We start from the raw sequence: 25,252 nt of genomic DNA, 5'->3' as shown, positions 1-25,252 counted from the left end.
CTCCTCTAGAGTATTGCGTCCAGTTCTGGGCTCCACAATTCAAGAAGGACGCAGACAAGCTGGAGCGTGTTCAGAGGAGGGCAACCAGGATGATCAGGGGTCTGGAAACAAAGCCCTATGAGGAGAGACTGAAAGAACTGGGCATGTTTAGCCTGGAGAAGAGAAGATTGAGGGGAGACATGATAGCATTCTTCAAATACTTAAAAGGTTGTCACACAGAGGAGGGCCAGGATCTCTTCTCGATCCTCCCAGAGTGCAGGACACGGAATAACGGGCTCAAGTTAAAGGAAGCCAGATTCTGGCTGGACATCAGGAAAAACTTCTTGACTGTTAGAGCAGTACGACAATGGAACCAGTTACCTAGGGAGGTGGTGGGCTCTCCCACACTAGAGGCTTTCAAGAGGCAGCTGGACAACCCTCTGTCAGGGATGCTTTAGGGTGGATTCCTGCATTGAGCAGGGGGTTGGACTCAATGGCCTTGCAGTCCCCTTCCAACTCTGCTATTCTATGATTCTATGATCACAGTGCAGGGACCAGTGGAATATGACAAGCAGTGACATATTGGTTGGTGTTTTGCAGCCCTTCGACATCACAAAAAGTGTGTGAATCCTCACCCCCCCCCCAACCTTTAACTCTTCTTTTCTCTTTGAATGTTTGCTGAAAATGTCTCCTCCTTCTCCCGCAAAGCCATCTCCAATTAATTTTCCTCCCTTTTCCTCTAAATACTTGCTCTCTAGCTTGTGGGCAGGTCTGTGTCAAAGCTGCAATTCTGAGGGAAGTCCACGGGAACCTCAATTCACTTATTATTTTATTTTTAGACACAATTCTAGCCCTTATGACTAAAGAAATCTGCTGAAAAGCATGACAGGTGAATCTCAGAAGCCCATGGAAAGGCCAAATGTGGTACAATTATGATGTTATATAAAATGTTTGTTTACCCCAGCATTTCATATTCTAGCTGTTGTGTGCTGGTTAGCATTATTCTACTTTGGCTGTTTTCCAACTGCTGCCTTCTGTATTGCTTAAATGCAGGTTGCATATGCAGCCTCTACTTGGGGGCTGCCATGTCGTGTGAGCTCAGGGAGTGTAAGTTACACAAAGGTTAAACACCCCTTGCATAACCCATGATCTGTTTTAGGGTTGTGCAAGGGTTGTTTAACCTTCGAATAACCCACACTTCCCAGGTTTGCTTGACACCACAACCCCCAAGAGGAGGGTGCATATTCAAAATGGCGGCCTTACACAGTACAGCCTCACCATGGGTTAAATAACCCACAGTGGGCTGTCATGTCATGCGAACACAGCCCCAGTGTCTTACATAGTTTTTTGTCCTTCCAGCAATATCAATGCCGAATTTTCAATTCACATTAGAATCACAGAAGAGTAGAGTTGGAAGGGGCCTACAAGGCCATCGAGTCCAACCCCCTGGGTCGTAAGAGTCACACAATCCCACTTTCCACTGTGCGGAATTTTAACGCCGTCTCTAGCACTCGCTCAAAATGCCACAGACTTCACTGCGGAGATGACGAAAGTCCTCCTACTTACAGTTCTGGTCTGAATCTTCGATCAGTATCCTCAATTTCTGAACGCAAAGCTGCAAAGAGAGCAACGCACAGTTAGCCTCCTTTGCAAGACAGAGGGGTGTGCCTTGCCCTGCCCTGCCCTCCCCCCCTGCATCGAAACAAGCCTTCTTGAGCTCCAGTCAAGCGTCAGTGGCCACCGCTAGCCCTAGAAAGCCAATCTCTGACAGCCCCTTTAAGAAGCCGAGGCGGTGGGGCGGCGATAGCACAAAGGGGGATCTGCCCAAACAGGAGCACCTAAATTGAGTTTTTGTAAATCAAAACCGCCACCCTAACGGCCAGATTGATAACTGGGACTGGAAGGTTTGAGCGTATGAGACCCGCTTGCATTGGCTGCCCGTACGTTTCCGAGCCCAATTCAAGGTGCTGATTTTGACCTATAAAGCCTTCCACGGCTTGGGACCACAGTACCTGACAGAACGCCTTTCCTGACACGAACCTACCCAAACACTACGTTCAACATCTAAGGTCCTCCTCCAGGTGCCTACTCCGAGGGAAGCTCGGAGGATGGCAACGAGGGATAGGGCCTTTTCGGTGGCGGCCCCCCAATTATGGAATAATCTCCCCAATGAGGCTCACCTGGCGCCAATATTGTTATCTTTTCGGCACCAGGTCAAGTCTTTTCTCTTCTCCCAGGCAGTTAGCAATAGGTAAGGAGCCTGGGTCTTGGGTTTTTTTCCCAGCTCATCGTTTGTAAAGTTGTCACAGTGGTTTCAATTGTATGCGCATTTTGCATGTTTTTGTGGGTTTTAATGTTTGTATATTGTTTTTAAACGTTTTTATCTTAGGTGAACCGCCCAGAGAGCTTCGGCTATGGGGCGGTATACAAATGCAATAAATAAATAAAATTTAGGGGGGTGTGTGAAAGCAGTGCCGTACTTTAGCAGCCTGCTACCACAGTGAATATATCTCAAGAACACAAGAATTGCAGGGGTGTGGAATGAGCTCCCTAAGGAGGTTCGCTTGGCACCTACATTACATGCTTTTAGACGCCAGGTGAAGACCTTTTGATTCTCCCAGCATTTTAACAGTCTATAAATAAATTTTAACTCTGTGTTTTAAATTTGTAATTTTGCATTGCTGCTGTTTTTATCGGGTTGAGCTTTTTCTATTGCATTTTATATGATGGTTTTATACTGTTGTTTTATACTTTGAATGTTTTTAAATTTTGTGAACCGCCCAGAGAGCTCCGGCTATTGGGCGGTATAGAAATGTAATAATTAAATAAATAAATAAATAAACCCCTGCATGGTTTGGGTCCAGGCTACCTGCGGGATCACCTTCTCCCGTACAATCCACCCCGCACACTCAGGTCCCTCTGGGAAAGGTTTACTTCAGTCTGCCAAAATTAGGCTGACAACTGTTACCCAGAGGACCTTCTCTTCTGCTGCTCCCAGACTGTGGAACGGCCTGCCGGAGGAGACTCGTCAACTTGACAATGTTTTAGCATTTAAGAAAGCTATAAAGACTGATCTCTCCCGGCAGGCCTACCCAGGGGTTTTTATTTATTTTATTTATTTATTTATTACATTTTTATACCGCCCAATAGCCGAAGCTCTCTGGGCGGTTCACAAAAATTAAAACCACAAAAAACATCCAACAGGTTAAAAACACAATTACGAAATACAGTATAAAAAGCACAACCAGGATAAAACCACGCAGCAAAAATTGATATAAGATTAAAATACAGAGTTAAAACAGTAAAATTTAAATTTAAGTTAAAATTAAGTGTTAAAATACTGAGAGAATAAAAAGGTCTTCAGCTGGCGACGAAAGCAGTACAGTGTAGGCGCCAGGCGGACCTCTCTGGGGAGCTCGTTCCACAACCGGGGTGCCACAGCGGAGAAGGCCCTGCTCCTAGTAGCCACCTGCCTCACTTCCTTTGGCAGGGGCTCACGGAGAAGGGCCCCTGTAGATGATCTTAAGGTCCGGGTAGGTACATATGGGAGGAGGCGTTCCTTCAGATAACCTGGCCCCAAACCGTTTAGGGCTTTAAATGTCAATACCAGCACTTTGAATCGGTCCAAATGAAGAGGCGGGTAAGAATTTTTTATTATTATTGTCATTATTATTATTATTATTATTATGCACAACGTGGAACAACAACAACAACAAAAAGATCATGCCAAAGAGAAAGGCTGTACCTGGATACTGGCACTGTGATTGGGCATCCCAGATGACAGAGAGATCAAAACTAAAAAGGGACAAGAAAGCAGATGTTTAATTCGCAGCCTAATTTTCTCCTAGGAGGACAACACCAAAGCACATAAAACAGGAAGGGGAAGACCACATAAAACAGGAAGGGGAAGACCACATAAAACAGGAAGGGGAAGACGCACCTGGAAACACCTTTGCCTTACCTGCTATCACTGTGTTCACACACTCATAGAGAAGGGACATCGCTGAAGTGCTGAAAGGAAAGGAAATGGGAGTTACTGCATTACAAGATGCTCATGATCCCACTGAGGTATCATAATAGGAAGACAGCCAGCGCCGTCCCCCAATTTTAGTCCCTTGATTTAGGCTTGGGCCAGGCGGATAAAACACAATTATTTAAAATCCCTTCGCGTCTTTTTAAAAAAGAACCTGGTTTATATTAAAATCTGAATTTAATACAGAATGACAGGCTACATTTGTTGCTTATTGCAGTATCTCGAGAAGTTAAAGAGGGGGGTGTCCTGGCCCCCTTTCTCTTTTAATCATTTGTAAATGATACAGCTCTTCATTTGACAGGTGATTCTTTCCCCCCAGTCAAATTAAAAGAAAGGAAACTGTCTTTTCTTCTCTATGCTGATGACCCGATTCTCATCTCACATACCCAGATTGGTTTACAGAGACTACGATCAGCATAGGCTGAATATTTCCCCCCCAAAAAAATTTTTTTAGATTATTGGTTGTTTTATCATGTTCCTCAAGGATTTAATTTTTGTAAACCGCTCAGAGAGGTTCGGCTATTGGGCGGTATAAAAATGCAATAAATAAATAAATATCAACTGTGGGGAAACCGAAGTCATGGTCTTTGGACACAGATCTCCATGACACAAACAGAGAATAAATACCCATCCTATCGAGCAAGTATCCTCGTATCGCTGAACCCATAAACACATTCCAGCCGTTACCCCAGCCTTCCTCAACCTGGGGCGCTCCAGATGTGTTGGACTGCATCTCCCAGAATGCCCCAGCCAGCCGAGCTGGCTGGGGCATTCTGGGAGTTGTAGTCCAACACATCTGGAGCGCCCCAGGTTGAGGAACGCTGCGTTACCCTGTCTTCACAGTGTGGCAGGACAGAAAATCAAATCAGAAAAGGGCACTCGAAGCCATATAGCCCAGTAACGATATTGGAAGCTACATGCAAACTTTATAACTGCGAAAGAAATTATGTCTCGACAGGCTAGGATTACACACTAGAGATTGCAAGGTCCAGCTGAAGACAAAAACAGGCTTTCTCCCATGCCCAGTTGTGAGGTTTAAGCCTTATTACAGGAGAGATTGGAATAGGCACGGCAGGGCACCTATCTATGGAGCCTTCCAAGAGCCCCGTGTGGCTTCTGCAGCCTCTTCCCAGCCTCTGACTAGGGGAGCAGCCATGCTCCAACCAAACAGGAAGTAGCCCACTGATAGCGTGAGACACTGGGCACGGATAACCGAGGGGGGTGGAGAGGGATGATCTCGCAATCTGACGATCGTCCTCCTCATCTACCTGCGGCAACAACACCGCAACCGTCATTATGGATGCGTTTTTGTTAAAGGAAAAGGAGTGCGCGAAAGCTCAAGCACCACGTAATTTTTTTTTTAAAAAAAAAATCCTAGGCCTCCCCCCACCCTACCCTACCCCCAATTGGCACAGCTCCTGAGCTCCGTGCCCCACGTTTACTTGCGAGGAGCCAGGACAAAACAGTGCCGGCGGGGCACACGATCTGCGGTCTCGGGATCATCCCAAGACTGCGGGAATATCGGAATTGAACTGAAGGGCGATATCCTGGGCCAAGGGACGGATCTTCCCTCCCTGCTCCCGGGATGCCCTGTGCGTCATGTGGACGCACAGGGATGATCCCAGGGCGATCACCGGGATATCTCCCTGTCCAGCCATGCCCTAGGTCAAGCATGGTGACATTCATGCCTTATATTGTGTGAAGGGACAGCATAAATGTAGCAAGGAAATGCTAACTTACAAAAGATCTTTGCTGCCTAGCTTTCTACCTCCCCTTTTCATAGAATCATAGAATAGCAGAGTTGGAAGGGGCCTACAAGGCCATCGAGTCCACCCCCCGTGCTCAGTGCAGGAATCCACCCTTAAGCATCCCTGACAGAGGGTTGTCCAGCTGCCTCTTGAAGGTCTCTAGTGTGGGAAAGCCCACCACCTCCCTAGGGAACTGGTTCCACTGTCGTACTGCTCTAACAGTCAGGACGTTTTTCCTGATGTCCAGTCGGAATCTGGCGTCCTTTAACTTGAGCCTGTTATTCCGTGTCCTGCACTCTGGGAGGATCGAGAAGAGATCCTGGCCCTCCTCTGTGTGACAACCTTTCAAGTATTTGAAGAGTGCTCTCATGCCTCCCCTCCATCTTCTCTTCTCCAGGCTAAACATGCCCAGTGCTTTCAGTCTCTCTTCATAGGGCTTTGTTTCCAGACCCCTGATCATCCTGGTTGCCCTCTTCTGTTGTCCCTGCTACATTCAGTCTGTTATCCCTCCCCCCTTTCCTATCAATAAAGATGGCTTCCTTTCTGTTTACCTTCGGCCTGTCACCCACTCTCATTCCTCCTTCCCCCTTCCTCTCCATAAAGTTGCCAGCTTTACGACCTTGTGAAGGGGAATGTCTGCCCACACGTTTCCCTTCAGATGTGAACATTGTCACCGCTGTGACAATGTGTTGGTTTTCATTGGAAATGTAACCAATGTGAAATGAAATGGAGAAATGTACAGCAGCACGACCTCGGATGTAACTGAATTGTAAATAAGCTGATTGTCTCTGTGTTACGCAAACACATAGATGTCGATGTCGAGAGAAGGGGGATGAGAGAGGCAAGGCCGCAACCCGAAGTGAATTGCCCTGGTTCTGGTGGCCTCAAGGTTTTGGGAGGAAACTGGGTATGGGGAAGAAGATGCGAGGGAGACTGGAGCAGGCAGGGACCATCAGAGCCTGCTTCAGTTGGAACCCCCCCGCCCCCAGGGCTAACATCTTCACCTTGTTGGGAAGAAGGAGCTGTTGGTTTGCCCCTCCATTGAGAGATGAGAGGACGGAGCACGGCCTTCCCACCAGCCTAAACAGTCTCCTTAATTTCTTTTTATTTTCTCCCTCTTCCCTCCCCATCCACTTTTCCTTGTGTGTCATGTCTTTTTTTTTTTTAGAATGTAAGCCTGAGGGTAGGGACTGTCTACTTTATTGATACATTATTGTGATACATTAAGTGAACTTCCTGACTGTTAGAGCAGTACGACACTGGAATCATTACCTAGGGAGGTTGTGGGCTCTCCCACCCTAGAGGCCTTCAAGAGGCAGCTGGACAACCATCTGTCAGGGATGCTTTAGGGTGGATTCCTGCATTGAGCAGGGGGTTGGACTCGATGGCCTTGTAGGCCCCTTCTAACTCTGCTATGCTATGATTCTATGATTCTCTGTGGCCCGATTTGTACATCACAGGTGGGGTTTTCTTTCTTTTTATTTACACACACTGCCCCACTGCTGCCACTGTAAGTAGGAGTGGCTAAACAACCCAGGTACACTGCATTCCTAGGTTATTTAGCATCGCAGCTGAACCCTGGTTTGTCTCTACCCTGAGAAGTCAGAGAAAGAACCCACGGCTTGTGCTAGGGTTGTCCCTCTGGCTTGTCGAGCGTGAGACATGAGAGCACTCTTCAAATACTTGAAAGGTTGTCACATCACACAGAGGAGGGCCAGGATCTCTTCTCGATCCTCCCAGAGTGCAGGACACGGAATAAGGGGCTCAAGTGACAGGAATGGAAAAAGAGGGAGAAAGCACCACGAAAAGGCTATGAGAAAAAGTGGTGACTAGCTCTGGTGCTATGAAATGTCAAAAGAGGTTTTTTTATTTTTCTTATCCAAAATAGAAAAAATGTTCAAAAAGTTTTAAACCAAACTTGTACAACACTCAACGTTTCGGCTCTGGAGATCTTTCGTCAGGAGCTGTACAATGAAATGAATTACTTTTTGAAGTAATTATAAATTTGGAACCTTATAGAATTTTTTTTTTTTTTTACAAGACCGCAGTTGTGTTTATTCTGTCTCCGTCAGCAGTCGAACAGTTGCGGTCTTGAGAAAAATATCTAGAAGGTTTCAAATTTATAACTACTTCAAAAAGTCATTGATTTCGTTGTACAGCTCCTGACGAAGGATCTCCAGATCCAAAACGCTGAGCGTTGTACAAGTTTGGTTTAAAGTTTTTTTGAACATTTTTTTTAATATTTCGGATTAAGAAAAATAATTTTTATTTATTATTTATTTATTACATTTTTATACCGCCCAATAGCTGAAGCTCTTTGGGTGGTTCACACAAATTAAAACCATAATAAAACAACCAACAGTCTAAAAACACAAATACAAAATTTTTGGTGCATTGGTGCTATATAAATAAATAATAATAATTTATTTATTTATTTTATTTATTACATTTTTATACCGCCCAATAGCCGAAGCTCTCTGGGCGGTTCACAATGTATAATGTATGTATAATAATACATACAATATAAAAAGCAAACCTCTTTTGACATTTCATAGCCCCAAAGCTAGTCTCCCCTTTTTCTCATAGCCTCAAATTACAGGAAGCCAGATTCCGGCTGGACATCAGGAAAAACTTCCTGACTGTTAGAGCAGTACGGCAATGGAACCAGTGACCTAGGGAGGTTGTGGGCTCTCCCACACTAGAGGCCTTCAAGAGGCAGCTGGACAACCCTCTGTCAGGGATGCTTTAGGGTGGATTCTTGCATTGAGCAGGGGGTTGGGTTGGGTTGGATTGGATGGCCTTGTAGGCCCCTTCCAACTCTACTATCCTATGGTTCTACGATTCTATGACAAGCAAGAGGTCCAGGTTGACTGTTTAGCCACCCCCACTTGCAGAAATTGGGCAGGGTGGACCAGCATGCTGCTTTATTCATGACCACCCACCATTTTAAAAGGTTGTGGTTTGCCCTGACGTGCAAACTGGGCCAGTATCTTATCCAGGAACTGTGCTAACCATGGAAAAGCCCACACCAGGCCCTCATTATTATTTTTTTACACAAATATTTCTACACCCCAGCATCTAAATCATGCTTCAACGGAGAGGCATTTCGAAGGAAGCCGCACTTAACAGCTCCAGGAAGCGCACACTCAGGATCGGATGGGGCCAACTATGCCGACGCTGTACATCCCGTCCCCTCGAGGTCTGCAAAACCACTTTTGTCTCCTCTTTGCCAGAGACGCGGGGCAGCTGGCTGTGAGCATCAGGCATCGTATTAACACCGAATCCAGAGTGTTGTGATATGTGTCGACAGGGAATCTCACAGGTTCCTTGGCTAGAAGCCCCAACATCTAATTGACTAAGTCGGGAGCAGGGTGAGAAAGGCAGGAAGGAGGCTGGAAAGGGGTGGGTGAGGGGTGGGGAGTGTTGAAGTATACATACTGTCCACTTTGCTGAATTTCTTGGGAGCGGACTAATTTTTTATCTTTGACAGGGCTGCCATGAACTCTACTCGCTTTAGGTAATTGGAAGAGCGCGCGCTGGCTGTTTGGGAAAGAAAGGAGGATTAAGTGAACACTTCCCTTTTCTCGGCTTCATCTACCACCTTAAAAGGGCCTTCTCTGTGGTGGCCCCCCCAACTGTGGAAGAATCTCCCTGACGAGGCCGACACTGCCATCTCTTCAGCGCCAGGTCAAGACTTTTCTCTCCTCCCAGGCGTTTCGCAATATGGAATGAGCCTGGGTCTGGCTTTTTGGGGCTCATGAAGTTGTTACAGCGGTTTTAAACGCATGTGCATTTTGCATGTTTTTGTGGGTTTTAATTTTTTGTATATTGTTTTTAAGTGTTGTTGTTTTTTTTATCTTAGGTGAACCGCCCAGAGCGCTTCGGCCATGGGGCGGCATACAAATGCAATAAAATAAATAAATAAAAGGGGGCACTCCCATTGCAAGGAAGCCATTCTAGACACTGCCCGGGGGGTGATGATTTTTTATTTTTTTAAGCATGCCCAACACAACGGAGGCAAGTGGGGCAGCCCCTGGAGAAGCCACGCAGAAACTGGGCAAGAGTTCAGGAATGCTACGTCGGCTCTAGCCCAGAGGCACACACGGTTCTGCTGGTGAGAAACGCCAGCACAGCCTGAATTAGCCGATACTGGCCTGGTTCAGACAACACGCTAAACCCTGCTGCTTAACCACAACATGGTTAAGGGAATGCATTGACCTTAACGCTCCTGGTCAGTCGAAAGGCAGATCAGGGAATAGGGATTCGGCTTGTGTTGGATGGGGTTACACTCCCCCTGAAGACACAGGTCCGCAGCTTGGGTGTACTTCTGGATTCAGCCCTGAGCCTGGATGCCCAGGTTTTGGCGGAGTTCATTTGCACAGTTAAAGCGAGTGCGGCAGCTGCGCCCGTCCCTAGAGATGTCGGACCGGGCCACGGTGACACATGCCTTAATTACATCCCGACTGGATTACTGTAACGCGCTCTACGTGGGGCTGCCTTTGAAGAGCGTTCGGAAACTCCAGCTAGTTCAAAGAGCTGCAGCCAGATTGTTGACCGGGGCTGGTTACAGGGAGCAGACAAGTCCCCTGTTAAAACAGCTCCCCTGGCTTCCAGTTGGTTTCCGGGTACAATCAAAGTGCTGGTTATGACCTATAAAGCCCTATATGGCTCAGTTATTTGAAAGGCCGTATTCTCCCTTATGAGCCTGCCCGTGCTTTGAGATCTTCTGGAGAAGCCCTTCTTTCAGTCCCACCATCTTCACAGGCACGCTTGGTGGGAACATGGGAGAGGGCCTTCTCGGTGGCTGCTCCGGTGCTCTGGAACTCTCTTCCCGGGGAAGCTAGACCGGCTCCCTCCTTGATGGGCTTTCGGAAGCAGGCAAAAACTTGTTTGTTCCAGCAGGCCTTTGGAGAGTAATTTGGTCCTCCATCTACGTTAAGGACTTGTAATTTTGTTGTGTATTTTAATTTAATTTATTTATTTTTTACATTTCTTTTCCTAGGTTTTACAATGTGTGTTTTAAAGGCGGGATACAAATAAATATAATAATAATAATAACAACAATAATAATACATTAACCTTTTTGTGGTTAAGCAGCATGGTTTAGCGTGTTGCCTGAACCAGGCCATTAGCGTCAAGAGATGGGAAATACGTACAGCTCGGCAGAGCCCTCCGCGAAAGCTGCCAACGTGGCCGCTGAAGGACGAACCCACTTACCTGTGTATGAGATTGGTCAGGGGCTCAATTAGCTTCTTCCCCAGCCTGGGTTCCAAGGGAGTGAGAGCACCAAACTGCAGGGGGAAAGAGAGAGAAAGTTGCTTAAGGAGGTGCTAGTAACAGAGGCAGCTGCCTCAGGCCACTGTCCCACCTGGGCCAGTACTGTCAACACTGACTGGCAGCAGCAGCTCTCCAGGGTTTCAGTTAGGGCTCTTTCCTAGCCTTTCTTTCCAAGCCCTAAACAACTTGGGACCAGGATCCCTGATAGACTTGGGACCAGGATCCCTGATAGACTTGGGACCAGGATCCCTGATAGACTTGGGACCAGGATCCCTGACAGAGCGCTTTCTCCCCTACCCACTGAGGTCATCCGAGGGTCTGCTCCTGGTGGTTCCACATAGACCCATCCTCCAATTGGAGTCCACCAGGGGAAGAGCCTTCAGCGTGGTGGCCCCCTTCCTATGGAACTCCCTGCCTCTGCAGGTCAGGCAGGCGCCAACTTTGTATTCCTTTCGGCGCCTCCTGAAAACGCCATTATTCCAGGAAGCCTTCCCTTAACGACCAGCCACGGTTCGCTGTACATTTTGTTTCTTTTAAAACCTATTTCAAAGCATTTTATTCTGTTTTTATTTTATTTTATCTTGTACACGGCTCCGAAATTTTCAATGGGGAGCGGTATATAAATATTGGAAATAAAAAAAATAAAAATTAAAAAATACCAGGAGATATCAGGGATTGAAACTGGGACTTTCTGCATGTGTCTTTGAGCTGTGTCCACTTCCCCCATGCACAGCTACCCACAGTGCCATGCAACAAGCTTCCCCAAATCTGACGCAACTCCACGGCACCATGGAATGCACCGGGTTGGGGAGGGCTGTCGAGGTTGTTCTACCCTTAAAAGGCAGCCTGAAAATAATTTCAAATAAAATGAATAGATCCCAATCTCACTCCACCCACCCACCCTGATTTCAACTATTTGCAGCCCAAGAACCAGACACTTCCCCGCCAGCCGCCTACTCCTCTTCCTTGCTCTCCGTTTGCGTTGGCGGCTACACCTCCTAAGTGTCAGAGTTTCGTGTGCTTTTTCGCACCCAAGACACTGCTCACGAAGACATCAGCCACCAGGACCTGCTAAAATACTTGCCAATTTTATTATTTTAATGAGGACCCAGTTGTTGGTGGATGACGTCATCAGCTTAAAAAAGAGAGGAGCGAGGGAAAGGTAGTTTTTGGGGTTGCGCCTGGCGAGCTCGCATATAACATTCACAGCGGCTGATTGGACACCTGGAAAAGAGGGGGAGAAGTGTCTGAATGAGTGCGTCGTGTTTCTCAAGGCCTCCCGCCTTCTTGGGAGACAATAATGAGGACCGCTATGCAATCCACAAAGCTTGATTCAAGCAATAAATCTCTCTTCCCAACTGAAGGGAGTCTAATCTCTAGGAACTCCTCTAGGCAAGAGTATGCAAACTAAGTGAAACAACTGTCCTTTCAAGAATGGAAAGCCCTTTCCCAAAACGTGATCACTTCAGAGAGACCGGGTGTGAGGCAGCTTCAGACGAGACGCCAGCCGGGCAGACTGTCTCTCGCCTTCCTTTCGCTCCGCCCGTTTTAGTCTGCGGCGTACTCTAGGATGGGCTAACCTCTCTGTGCTCTCTCCTTCGGATTTTGGCTTCCCCCCTTGTGTTGTTTGCCCTTGAGGAGATAAACTCTGGAGAAGGTTCATTCCCAGCTGGTGAAGAGCATGTGAGAGCTGCTTCCCCCACTGGTGTAATCTGGCCTGTGTCTGGCGCCGACTCCTCTTCCTCAGAGTCTGATTCTGATTGATCACCTGAAATGCCTTCCCCCAACCCAAAGGGAGCACGGCTAGACAAGACAGAGTGGACTTGTAGGACCAGAGGGCTCATGGATAAAGCAGAAGTATCTCTGAACTGAACATACAGGGGAACCTCTGCAACCTAGAAAGATTTGGGGGTAGAGAGGTTCTGCAGTATGCTCCAACCCTGCAGCATTCAAATGAATCTGAAAGAGACAGGTTTCTATCTGTGTTTGGAAGACACAGTTAGGAAACCCCCAAAAACCGAAGCTCTACACGCCTCCTTTCTTTTGTGCTGGTGCGGAAGAGGAAAACTGTCTGGGTTCATGTTTACTTTCAGTGCTAGTCAGGGTCCTTATCACCCTTATACAAATAAGAAAGGAGGATAAGGAGACGTGATAGCACTCTTCAAATATTTAAAAGGTTGTCACACAGAGGAGGGCCGGGATCTCTTCTCCATCCTCCCAGAGTGCAGGACATGGAATAAGGGGCTCAAGTGACAGGAAGCCAGATTCCGGCTGGACATCAGGAAAAACTTAGAGCAGTGCGACAATGGAACCAGTGGCTTGGGGAGGTTGTGGGCTCTCCCACCCTAGAGGCCTTCAAGAGGCAGCTGGACAGCCATCTGTCAGGGATGCTTTAGGGTGGATTCCTGCATTGAGCAGGGGGTTGGACTCGATGGCCTTGTAGGCCCCTTCCAACTCTGCTATTCTATGATTCTATGCGGGACTGGCTAAACTTTTGTCTGTGGTTTGCTTAGCATAGCATGGGCCCCTTTCAACTCTATTATTCCATAATTCTATGATTCTAAGTGACTTGCCCAAGGTTACCAGAGGAGCAGAGACCTGCGTTCAAGTTCGCTCTAGCTGCGGAGCCACTGTGCAAGTTGAGGAGAAGGGCAGAAGAGAGCTGAATCTAACTTCAGCCAAGGAAAAAAACTGGGCTAGGGAGACTCCCAGGGAGGCTTGTCTGGGAGGGAAGGTTCCCAGACAGAGTCCAGGGGGCAGAAAAAAGATGTTGCCTGTTCCTGAGGACGAGCTGAAGGAGTCATGACAGAAAGGTTCGGCTGCCACAGGAAACCGCAATATGTTTGCCTCCCCCCCACCCCCAAATACTTGCCCATGCCTCGATGCAAGAACATTTTGCACTGCCCTGCTGGCAGGCAGGCAAGAAGTGCTGAAGGTCCACCATGTCAGGACACAAATACGTTCTACTCGATATGGGCGGCGGAGGGGCGAACCATGTGTCAAGCTGCTGCGTTTGGCAGCACCTGTGTTTACCCTCACATCTAATCTGGCAAACCTGATCGTGTTTGATCGTGGTGGGGAAGCCAACCCTACGGAGGCCGGAACCATAAATACTCAACTGTCTGGACCTCTTCCTCTCCCTCTCTCTCATACACACACAACCACCACCTCTGCCAAGCCCTTATTCCATTTTATTTAGATTTGCTAAAGGTTAGAGAATGGAACCAGTGACCTAGGGAGGTGGTGGGCTCTCCCACACTAGAGGCCTTCAAGAGGCAGCTGGACAACCATCTGTCGGGGATGCTTTAGGGTGGATTCCTGCACTGAGCAGGGGGTTGGACTCGATGGCCTTGTAGGCCCCTTCCAACTGCTATCCTATGATTCTATCTCTCTCATTGTATTGGAAGGGGCGATTTGCAGGTCACAACTGGCTCTATAGCTCTGTGGTAGGGCAGAAACTTTGAAGGCAGAGGATCCTAACTTTAATAGAAGTATAGCTTCCAAATCGCGTGAGGTACTGGTTCCTCTCTATTCAGCCCTGGTTAGGCCCTCTAGGAGTCAGCAATGACTCAAGTGCTGGCACGAGAGGTTCCTTTCCTAGGCCTCATCTAGAGTATAGCGTCCAGCTCTGGGCTCCACACTTCAAGAATAATGCAGACAAGCTGGAGCGGGTTCAGAGGAGGGCAACCAGGATGATCAGGGGTCTGCAAACAAAGCCCTATGAAGAGAGACTGAAAGAACTGGGCAGGTTTAGCCTGGAGAAGAAGACTGAGGGGAGACATGAGAGCACTCTTCAAATACTTTAAAGGTTGTCACACAGAGGAGGGCCAGGATCTCTTCTTGATCCTCCCAGAGTGCAGGACACGGAATAACGGGCTCAAGTGACAGGAAGCCAGATTCCGGCTGGACATCAGGAAAAACTTCCTGACTGTTAGAGCAGTACGACAATGGAACCCATGACCTAGGAGGGTTGTGGGCTCTCCCACGCTAGAGGCCTTCAAGAGGCAGCTGGACAACCATCTCTCAGGGATGCTTTAGGGTGGATTCCTGCATTGAGCAGGGGGTTGGACTCGATGGCCTTAGAGGCCCCTTCCAACTCTACTATTCTATGATTTAGGTCTGTGGATGTATACTCCCCGCCCCCAGTTCAGCTACACAGCACAATACAGGAACCTTCTGGATCCCATTTATCCAACACACTCACCAGGATCTGGGTCTTCCAGCTTCTCCTTAAGGCGGGGAAACGCAGGTCGAAGGGATTCGGGGTACTTCAAGAATACTTTGTACATGATCAACACTGCTTTCTTCCTGATGTAAGGCTTTGTGTGAGACATCTGCCGGGGAGGGAGAAAGAGAGACAGGAGGAAATTTTCACAAAAATTTAGCCGCAGTTTTTTTTATTCTACAGCTCATCAGCAATAGTTTGTTTTTCTCTCCCTCCTTCCTCTGTTCAGGGACTGCTGGGGGGTGGAAAGGGGCGGGGGGAAGAGGCCCTCAGGCACAAATTCTGTCTAAGGCCATGGAAGTAGTTGTGAAGGTACCAAGAGGTGTGACAAAGCCGCAGTACTTGATGTCTGCCTCAGTAGCGTCTGTATATAGGGCATGGAAGTATACCTGCTAAGAACGCAAACACTGTGCTTTTTGTGTAGGGGCCCAAAACCACGATCCCCTATAGCAAATGTAAACCCCGGAGCCTGCACAGTTCTACTCATTCTGGTTAGGCTGCTGCAGGTGGGAGGAACCATTTCCTCAGCCCACAGGAATAAACCTCTCGGGTCCGCGCTCTTCGAACTGCCTTCTTTGCAGAGCCTCTGCAATGCATTTCCAGTGCGTGGCCAAAGGCTCTGAAGCAACAAACGCCACTGGAAGGTTTGACGCATCCTTCACGCACCCCACAGGAAAAATCACAGCAAGGGGAAGCCGGCTCTCTGACAGCAGAAGAGAAAAGCAAGACCCTGCCAGGTGGTTCGATTCTGACCACATTTTTATCCTGCCTTTTCTTCCTGGAACTCAAGAACGACCTTCTCCCCTTCTCACAACAATCCGGTGACGTTGGTTAGGGCCGGAGCTCCCAGGTTCAGCCTCCAACATTTCCAGGTTGATTGCAAACCAGGATAAACCATACTAAGCTACACCAACGATCTGACTCAATGTAAGACAGCTTCCTACATCCAAGGGGAGACTTGGAGCCGAGTCTTCCCGGCCTGACTATGACACCACACCACACTGTCCCTTTTAGTACCGTTGGGGTCTGCTTTAAGTCACGTTAAAGATCGTCGGACTGAAACAAAGATAGATCAATAATGAAAGATTTTAGGAGGCAAACCACTGTTGGTTATCGTGATGTGCGTCGGGCACCACTGACTATTTCGTTGCACACAGTTGGTTATTTTCGGAGGCTACAGAGTCCCCTGGCAAGAGCGACCAAGGCGGCGCCTGCTGCTCTAGTTCAGCTGGCAGAACACGCAATAGCTGATGGGATACCAATGGGAGGACTGGGGGGCGGGGATGTCAATCAAACGCATAGTTGACTAAACGTCAACTTGACACTGGCTTTAAACTGCACCACGGTTGATTATAATCATGTCGCGTGGGGAATACCCCCTCGATAATCAACCGTGGAGTTCGTTTATTAGTTTCTGAGCAAAGTATAAAATGTGGGTTATCACCTTTAAAGCCCTACATGGTTTGGGTCCAGGCTACCTGCGGATCGCCTTCTCCCGTACAATCCGCCCCACACACTCAGGTCCTCTGGGAAGAATTTACTCCAGCTGGCAAAAACTAGATTAACAACTGTTACCCAGAGGACCTTCTCTTCTGCTGCTCCCAGACTGTGGAACGGCCTGCCGGAGGAGACTCGTCAACTTAACCGTCTTTTAGCATTCAAGAAACCTATAAAGACTGATCTCTTCCGGCAAGCCTATCCAGTGGAATTTTAAGCTTCATTGGCTGCCAGTCCAGGTCCGGGCCTGATTCAAAGTGCTGGTATTAACGTTTAAAGCCCTAAACGGCTTGGGGCCAGGTTATCTGAAGGAACGCCTCCTCCCGTATGTATCTGCCCGGACCCTAAGGTCATCCTCAGGAAGGAAGTGCCAAAATGCCAAAGGAAGTGAGGCAGGTGGCTACCAGGAGCAGGGCCTTCTCTGCTGTGGCACCCCGGCTGTGGAATGACCTCCCTAAGGAGGTTCGCTTGGCACCTACATTATATGCTTTTAGACGCCAGGTGAAGACCTTTTGATTCTCCCAGCATTTTAACAGTCTATAAATAAATTTTAACTCGGTGTTTTAAATTTGTAATTTTGCATTTCTGCTGTTTTTATCGGGTGGAGCTTTTAGATTGTATTTTATAAGATGGTTTTATACTGTTGTTTTATACTTTGAACGTTTTTAATTTTTGTGAAACTCCCAGAGAGCTCCGGCTAGTGGGCGGTATAGAAATGTAATAAATAAATAAATGTTTTTAGGATGTTTTAGGATGTTTTTAACAATGTATTAATTCAGGTTTATGTATTTTATCGCTTATTGTTGTCTCCTGCCTCGATCAGAATGGAGAGGCGGGTAAGAAATAAAATTATTATTATTATTATTATTATTATTTATTAACCCACCATTGACTATTGTGTTGTCCAAACACAGCCCATGTGTATATAGTTAAGACACTAGAATGCTATCTTTCGCCTGCGGGTGCAGACTCTGGAACAAGCTTAGCAGCCGTTGCTCTCAACGCATATCCTTGCCTATTTGTTCCTGGGGTGGTTCTTCCCCACTTGAGGAATGTTTGAAACGAGCGCAGCCCTTGGGTGGGGGACAATGACTTTCAAAGTCCTTCAACAGGGATGTTGAAACCTCAGACGGGCTTGCCAGAACGAACGAACAATGCAAGCGTTGTAGACCAGCCTCCCTTCCAAGGACTCACCAGTGTCATGATGTCATTCGCCAAGTCTCTGGCAAGATCGGGAGTCACAAAACAGGACAGACCAGTCAGCGCGACTCCAGTATCATACTGGTTGGGGCTACTCAAGTCCTAGAACAGCATGGCAGGTGGGGGGGGGGGTTGGAGAAAAGAGATAGGAAGAGTCTTCGGTACTTTGAAAATCCTCTTACAACAGATCCTTAGAATTCACTCCATGCAACCTCAGAATTCGCTCCATGCAGCTTACAAAGTCTCCCACACACCTGTGAAAACTTTAACAAAGAAGTGACCCATCTTAAAAAAATATAGCCCTCTACGTTTTTTAAATAAAGGGAGCATGTTTTCAAAGGGCCGGTTCCTTCCACATGAACCTGCCCGCCACAGAGGCCCTTCCCTCTGCCTTCTGGGATGAGGCTAAAGGCAAGAGAGGTGGCCTTATCAACTGTCCCACCTTTGGAATGCCCAATTCCATCGGGCCTGGGTCCAGCTCCAGCTGAGAGCCCCCTCCCTCTTGCTGCCAACTGTCTCTGGAGAGGCCACCAGTGAGGGAGGAAGCAGCAGCCAGGCACCTCTCCACCGTGCCTGGGTCCAGCTCCAGCTGAGAGCCCCCTCCCTTCTGCTGTCAACTGTCTCTGGAGAGGCCACCAGTGAGGGAGGAAGCAGCAGCCAGGCACCTCTCCACCGTGCCTGGGTCCAGCTCCAGCTGAGAGCCCCCTCCCTCCTGCTACCAACTGTCTCTGGAGAGGCCACCAGTGAGGGAGGAAGCAGCAGCCAGGCACCTCTCCACCGTGCCTGGGTCCAGCTCAGAGCCCCCTCCCTTCTGCTGTCAACTGTCTCTGGAGAGGCCACCAGTGAGGGAGGAAGCAGCAGCCAGGCACCTCTCCACCGTGCCTGGGTCCAGCTCCAGCTGAGAGCCCCCTCCCTTCTGCTGTCAACTGTCTCTGGAGAGGCCACCAGTGAGGGAGGAAGCAGCAGCCAGGCACCTCTCCACCGTGCCTGGGTCCAGCTCAGAGCCCCCTCCCTTCTGCTGTCAACTGTCTCTGGAGAGGCCACCAGTGAGGGAGGAAGCAGCAGCCAGGCACCTCTCCACCGTGCCTGGGTCCAGCTCCAGCTGAGAGCCCCCTCCCTTCTGCTACCAACTGTCTCTGGAGAGGCCACCAGTGAGGGAGGAAGCAGCAGCCAGGCACCTCTCCACCGTGCCTGGGTCCAGCTCCAGCTGAGAGCCCCCTCCCTCCTGCTACCATCTGTCTCTGCAGAGGCCACCAGTGAGAGAGGAAGCAGCAGCCAGGCACCTCTCCACCGTGCCTGGGTCCAGCTCCAGCTGAGAGCCCCCTCCCTCCTGCTGTCAACTGTAACTGCTGAACTTTGCAACTAAGATTGTAGTGCTTGAATTTGCTTTCCTTTTCCTCCTCCTCCCTTCCAATCCCCTTTCCTTTTGTGTCGTGTCTTTTAGATTGTAAGCCTGTGGGCAGGGACTGTCAAGAAATACCTTTGTAAGCCGCCGTGAGAGCCTTTTTTGGCTGAATGGCGGCATAAAAAATCCTTAAATAAATAAATAAATAAATAAATATAAAATGCTCTTCCTAGGGAACCCGGCATGGCGTCTACTACAACGGACAACCTTGTGCTGCCAAGCAAAGCCTTAACTGATCACAGATCTTAACTGCTCTAAAAGATGTTGCTGCCTCGTTCTTTTAATGTGCACGCTTTATTTGATACATTATGAAGCGTAAGCTGCCCTGAGAGTAAAAATACCTATGGTCGGCGTATAGATTTAAAAAAGAAAGAAAGCACACAGAAGAGTGGAGGTTCAACAGAAGAGCATAATATGCTATCGCATGGGTGATGGAAGGCCCTTTTTTTAAAAAAAGGGAGACACTTACCTTTCGGATCTGGTTAGTTGTCAGCATGATGACATCTGTCCCTTCGTGAAAGCACTGAGAAGCGGCCAAATACCCAATTCTCTGCACAAATAAGAAAGTGAGGCCAAATGGGTGCCTTGTCGCCATATACAAGTACAGGAGTTCTAGTAGCATTCTAGAAAGTCTGGAGTGCTGTCTAATCTAGTGGTTAGTCATGGAGGGGCAAAAGATCACAGAGTGGGTGAGAAAGATATAGAACAAGGCCCTGCAGGCAATGTTCATGTTCTTGAGAACCTTTTTTTAAAAAAATTGTTCTAGCTTTAACAGCTGTGAAAATGAACCTGAAAAATCTCAGAAGCTAGAGAGGTCGCCAGTGTGGCGTAGTGGCTAAAGTGTCGGACTGGGAGTCGGGAGTTCTGGGTTCTAGTCCCCACTCGGTCATGGAAACCCACTGGGTGACTTTGGGCCAGTCACAGACTCACAGCCCAATCTACCTCACAGGGTTGTTGTTGTTGTTGTGAGGATAAAATGGAGAGGAGGATTATGTACGCCGCCTCGGGTTCCTTGAAAGAAAAAGTTGTAATAAATAAATAATAATAAATAAATATGGCTTCCACTGGTAGTGGGGCACAGTGCCTGGCATAGTTCTTGGCCATTTGCAATGACAAACAAAACCACAATTAAGCCAAAAAGAGAGAGATGACGCAAATTGACAGAACATATATAGATTTTGCAAGGTGGGGTACATAACCCCAGGCATGGATGAGCTGCAGAACTCCAAGGGAGACCTCAAAGAAAAAGGCAACAGCAAGAGGAATGCTAGGTGGCTTTTAACAGTGCGTGACACTTACTTTGAAGGTGAACTTTGATGCACTCATGACTTCAATGATGTTGAATGCTGCCCAGCTGATGTCATAGCCCAACATCTGCAACTGTTTGGAGGCAGGGAGAGAAATGAAGGCATAAATAAAGAGAGCCCACTCCCTCCTGCTACCAACTGTCTCTGCAGAGGCCACCAGTGAGGGAGGAAGCAGCAGCCAGGCATCTCTCCACCGTGCCTGGGTCCAGCTCCAGCTGAGAGCCCACTCCCTCCTGCTACCAACTGTCTCTGCAGAGGCCACCAGTGAGGGAGGAAGCAGCAGCCAGGCACCTCTCCACCGTGCCTGGGTCCAGCTCCAGTTGAGAGCCCCCTCCCTCCTGCTACCAACTGTCACTGCAGAGGCCACCATGAGGGAGGAAGCAGCAGCCAGGCATCTCTCCACCGTGCCTGGGTCCAGCTCCAGCTGAGAGCCCACTCCCTCCTGCTACCAACTGTCTCTGCAGAGGCCACCAGTGAGGGAGGAAGCAGCAGCCAGGCATCTCTCCACCGTGCCTGGGTCCAGCTCCAGCTGAGAGCCCACTCCCTCCTGCTACCAACTGTCTCTGCAGAGGCCACCAGTGAGGGAGGAAGCAGCAGCCAGGCATCTCTCCACCGTGCCTGGGTCCAGCTCCAGCTGAGAGCCCACTCCCTCCTGCTACCAACTGTCTCTGCAGAGGCCACCAGTGAGGGAGGAAGCAGCAGCCAGGCATCTCTCCACCGTGCCTGGGTCCAGCTCCAGCTGAGAGCCCCCTCCCTCCTGCTACCAACTGTCACTGCAGAGGCCACCATGAGGGAGGAAGCAGCAGCCAGGCATCTCTCCACCGTGCCTGGGTCCAGCTCCAGCTGAGAGCCCACTCCCTCCTGCTACCAACTGTCTCTGCAGAGGCCACCAGTGAGGGAGGAAGCAGCAGCCAGGCACCTCTCCACCGTGCCTGGGTCCAGCTCCAGCTGAGAGCCCCCTCCCTCCTGCTACCAACTGTCACTGCAGAGGCCACCATGAGGGAGGAAGCAGCAGCCAGGCATCTCTCCACCGTGCCTGGGTCCAGCTCCAGCTGAGAGCCCACTCCCTCCTGCTACCAACTGTCTCTGCAGAGGCCACCAGTGAGGGAGGAAGCAGCAGCCAGGCATCTCTCCACCGTGCCTGGGTCCAGCTCCAGCTGAGAGCCCACTCCCTCCTGCTACCAACTGTCTCTGCAGAGGCCACCAGTGAGGGAGGAAGCAGCAGCCAGGCATCTCTCCACCGTGCCTGGGTCCAGCTCCAGCTGAGAGCCCACTCCCTCCTGCTACCAACTGTCTCTGCAGAGGCCACCAGTGAGGGAGGAAGCAGCAGCCAGGCATCTCTCCACCGTGCCTGGGTCCAGCTCCAGCTGAGAGCCCCCTCCCTCCTGCTACCAACTGTCACTGCAGAGGCCACCATGAGGGAGGAAGCAGCAGCCAGGCATCTCTCCACCGTGCCTGGGTCCAGCTCCAGCTGAGAGCCCACTCCCTCCTGCTACCAACTGTCTCTGCAGAGGCCACCAGTGAGGGAGGAAGCAGCAGCCAGGCATCTCTCCACCGTGCCTGGGTCCAGCTCCAGCTGAGAGCCCACTCCCTCCTGCTACCAACTGTCTCTGCAGAGGCCACCAGTGAGGGAGGAAGCAGCAGCCAGGCATCTCTCCACCGTGCCTGGGTCCAGCTCCAGCTGAGAGCCCACTCCCTCCTGCTACCAACTGTCTCTGCAGAGGCCACCAGTGAGGGAGGAAGCAGCAGCCAGGCATCTCTCCACCGTGCCTGGGTCCAGCTCCAGCTGAGAGCCCCCTCCCTCCTGCTGTCCCCTGTAACTGCTGAACTTTCCAACTAAGATTATAGTGCCTGAATTTGCTTTCCTTTCCCCCCTCCTCCTCCTCCCTCCCAATCCCCTTTCCTTTTGTGTCATGTCTTTTAGATTGTAAGCCTGTGGGCAGGGACTGTCAAGAAACACTTTTGTAAGCCGCCATGAGAGCCTTTTTTGGCTGAATGGTGGCATAAAAATACTTAAATAAATAAATAAAATAAATAAAATAAATAAATAAATCTCAACACAGGAAGGGACTAAGGAAACTTGGGGTATTTATTCTCCTCCCACGTATTCTTAGCAGAATGCCATCTTGCCTTTATTCTTTGTAGTCATGACAAAAGTAGTGACCCTGAAGAAAAGGTTCTGCGTGGAATACGTTCCTTTCAAGACCAGGACTAGCCTTTCCCCGCTTGCCATCTGAGCCATCTCAGACACTGCTCTCTCTTAAGACAGACATCCCCAACCTGGTGCCCTCCAGATGTCATGGACCACAAGTTCAGCATCCCTGAACTCTGGGGCTGATGGGAATTGTAGGCTAAAACATCTGGAGGAACCTAGGTTGAGGAATGGTGTTGCAAGGTAACCAGCTGCTAAAGGAGGGCTCCTGGGGAAGTGAGAATTTGGGCAGCTGAAGCGTCTGTCAACCCCATATACCAACCACAATGGTCTGAAGGCACAAGGTGCGGCTACCTTGTTAAAGGTACGGCAGGCTGGGTCTGATCAGTGTATGTCGATGTAGGGGGGGAAACACACCAATAAGCGTAGATGCTAAAAAGAGAAATATTAACTCTGGTGCTTGATAAACGTATTAAAACTATTTTATTCTTAAAATCCAAAAATGCTCATGGCGTTTTTGCCTGCACAGCTTTTAGTTTCGACACGGAACGCCAAAAAGGACAACGCCGTAACTGCGGGTGAGAAAACCAGTGAGGCACAGTAGCTCCTGCTAGCACAACAACTGTTTCCAGCTCCTGACGAAGGACGATACGTCCGAAACGTTGAGCAGAGCGTTTTTGGATTTTAAGAATAAAATAGTTCTTAATACGTTTATCAAGCACCAGAGTTGATTTCTCTTTTTAGCCTCTATGGGTCTGATCAGGGCCAGGATGGAAGGCTGCCTGGAAATCCCCTATAAATTGTACTTTTGTGTTGTTTATACTCCCATTCCTCCACTACGCCTTCCAAAAATGGTAAATGTTATTGGATGCATGCACAAACTGTTTCAAACCATTCAACACCCCATGTCAGGATGCTCCCCAAAGGAACAGGTTCCAGGTTGCGATGGAAGGCAATATAACCTGACACCTCAGTGAGGGAGATACTTACATAGGTGAGCTTGCAGACCGCATTTGCTTTCACTGCAATGTTATCCTGCTTCAGCTCTTGCTTGATTTCATCGATGCACTGAGAGATGTACTTTGCCTGGAGGAAGAGACGGAGAGAGGGAGGGGTCATCAGCAAATTTCTGCAAGGCAAGTATTGCCCAAAGGTCTGGGACACACTCCACTTCTATAAACAAATATTGAGTTTAGCGTCTCTGAACAGTCTCCATAATTCTGAGGCTGAAATGCAGCACAAATGCCCACTCTCAGAGGGGGTCACCCACTGACTGCCATCTTGGCCCTGTGGGGAAGAAGAAGGACCGAGGGGACAGGAGCAGGCAGAAGTAACATCGGGGCCTGCTCTTGCTGGACTCTTCCCCCCCCCACACACAGGGCAAACTGCCATCTTGGCCCTGTGGGGAAGAAGAAGGACCGAGGGGACAGGAGCAGGCAGAAGTAACATCGGGGCCTGCTCTTGCTGGACTCTTCCCCCCCCACACACAGGGCAAACTGCCATCTTGGCCCTGTGGGGAAGAAGAAGGACCGAGGGGACAGGAGCAGGCAGAAGTAACATCGGGGCCTGCTCTTGCTGGACTCTTCCCCCCCCACACACAGGGCAAACTGCCATCTTGGCCCTGTGGGGAAGAAGAAGGACCGAGGGGACAGGAGCAGGCAGAAGTAACATCGGGGCCTGCTCTTGCTGGACTCTTCCCCCCCCACACACAGGGCAAACTGCCATCTTGGCCCTGTGGGGAAGAAGAAGGACCGAGGGGACAGGAGCAGGCAGAAGTAACATCGGGGCCTGCTCTTGCTGGACTCTTCCCCCCCCACACACAGGGCAAACTGCCATCTTGGCCCTGTGGGGAAGAAGAAGGACCGAGGGGACAGGAGCAGGCAGAAGTAACATCGGGGCCTGCTCCTCTTGGACTCTCTCTCTCTCTCTCTCTCTCTCTCTCCTCCCTCCCTCCCTCCTTGACTCCTTTTCCTTGTGTGTCATGTGTTTATTAGATTGTAAGCCTGAGGGCAGGGACTGTCTTTTTTGCTAAGTGTAAGCCGCTCCGAGAGCCTTTTTTGGCTGAGGAGCGGGGTATAAGTATGATAAATAAAATAAATAAATACTTTGGGATCTCCCTGTCTGCCAGCAGACATTCACACAGAGACACAGCAGGTGACCTCCAAGGCCAGGTGAATGTGATTGGATCATCCGATCACAGACACAGCAGGATTACCTGACTTCCACAGAGGCTGCCTGGAAGGAGGCAGACCTGAAGCCAGAAAGCAGCCTCCTCATGAGGGCAGTTAAGGCTACCATATCTCTCCAGCAGAGTGTTTGGGGCTCGTGGGAACCTAATTTTTCACAGCATTGCATTTCGGAGCTACTGACTTAAGGAAATGGTGTGCAAAATGGCAACCGTGCAACAGAATTCGTAAATATTCGAATGG

At 49.3% G+C, this 25,252-nt stretch overlaps 1 protein-coding gene across 1 annotated transcript in view; it reads right to left on the bottom strand.

Annotated features, from left to right (window-relative positions):
* AP3D1 (adaptor related protein complex 3 subunit delta 1) overlaps positions 1 to 25,252 on the bottom strand; it is a 78,952-nt gene that overhangs the window by 41,036 nt on the left and 12,664 nt on the right. The window contains exons 2-11 of the mRNA XM_063146987.1: positions 23,814 to 23,909; positions 20,664 to 20,744; positions 19,834 to 19,914; positions 17,954 to 18,061; positions 15,242 to 15,371; positions 12,122 to 12,261; positions 10,978 to 11,051; positions 3,941 to 3,990; positions 3,725 to 3,774; positions 1,546 to 1,594 (exon numbers count right to left, since the gene is read on the bottom strand). Coding sequence (XP_063003057.1) covers positions 1,546 to 1,594; positions 3,725 to 3,774; positions 3,941 to 3,990; positions 10,978 to 11,051; positions 12,122 to 12,261; positions 15,242 to 15,371; positions 17,954 to 18,061; positions 19,834 to 19,914; positions 20,664 to 20,744; positions 23,814 to 23,909 — 859 coding nt within the window. The remainder of the gene's footprint in view (positions 1 to 1,545; positions 1,595 to 3,724; positions 3,775 to 3,940; positions 3,991 to 10,977; positions 11,052 to 12,121; positions 12,262 to 15,241; positions 15,372 to 17,953; positions 18,062 to 19,833; positions 19,915 to 20,663; positions 20,745 to 23,813; positions 23,910 to 25,252) is intronic.

The sequence above is a fragment of the Elgaria multicarinata genome, chromosome 23 (genome assembly GCF_023053635.1).
Source record: "Elgaria multicarinata webbii isolate HBS135686 ecotype San Diego chromosome 23, rElgMul1.1.pri, whole genome shotgun sequence".
Taxonomy (NCBI): Eukaryota; Metazoa; Chordata; class Lepidosauria; order Squamata; family Anguidae; genus Elgaria; species Elgaria multicarinata.
Note: the sequence above shows the minus strand (reverse complement) of the source record. Positions and strands in the feature narration are given on the sequence as shown.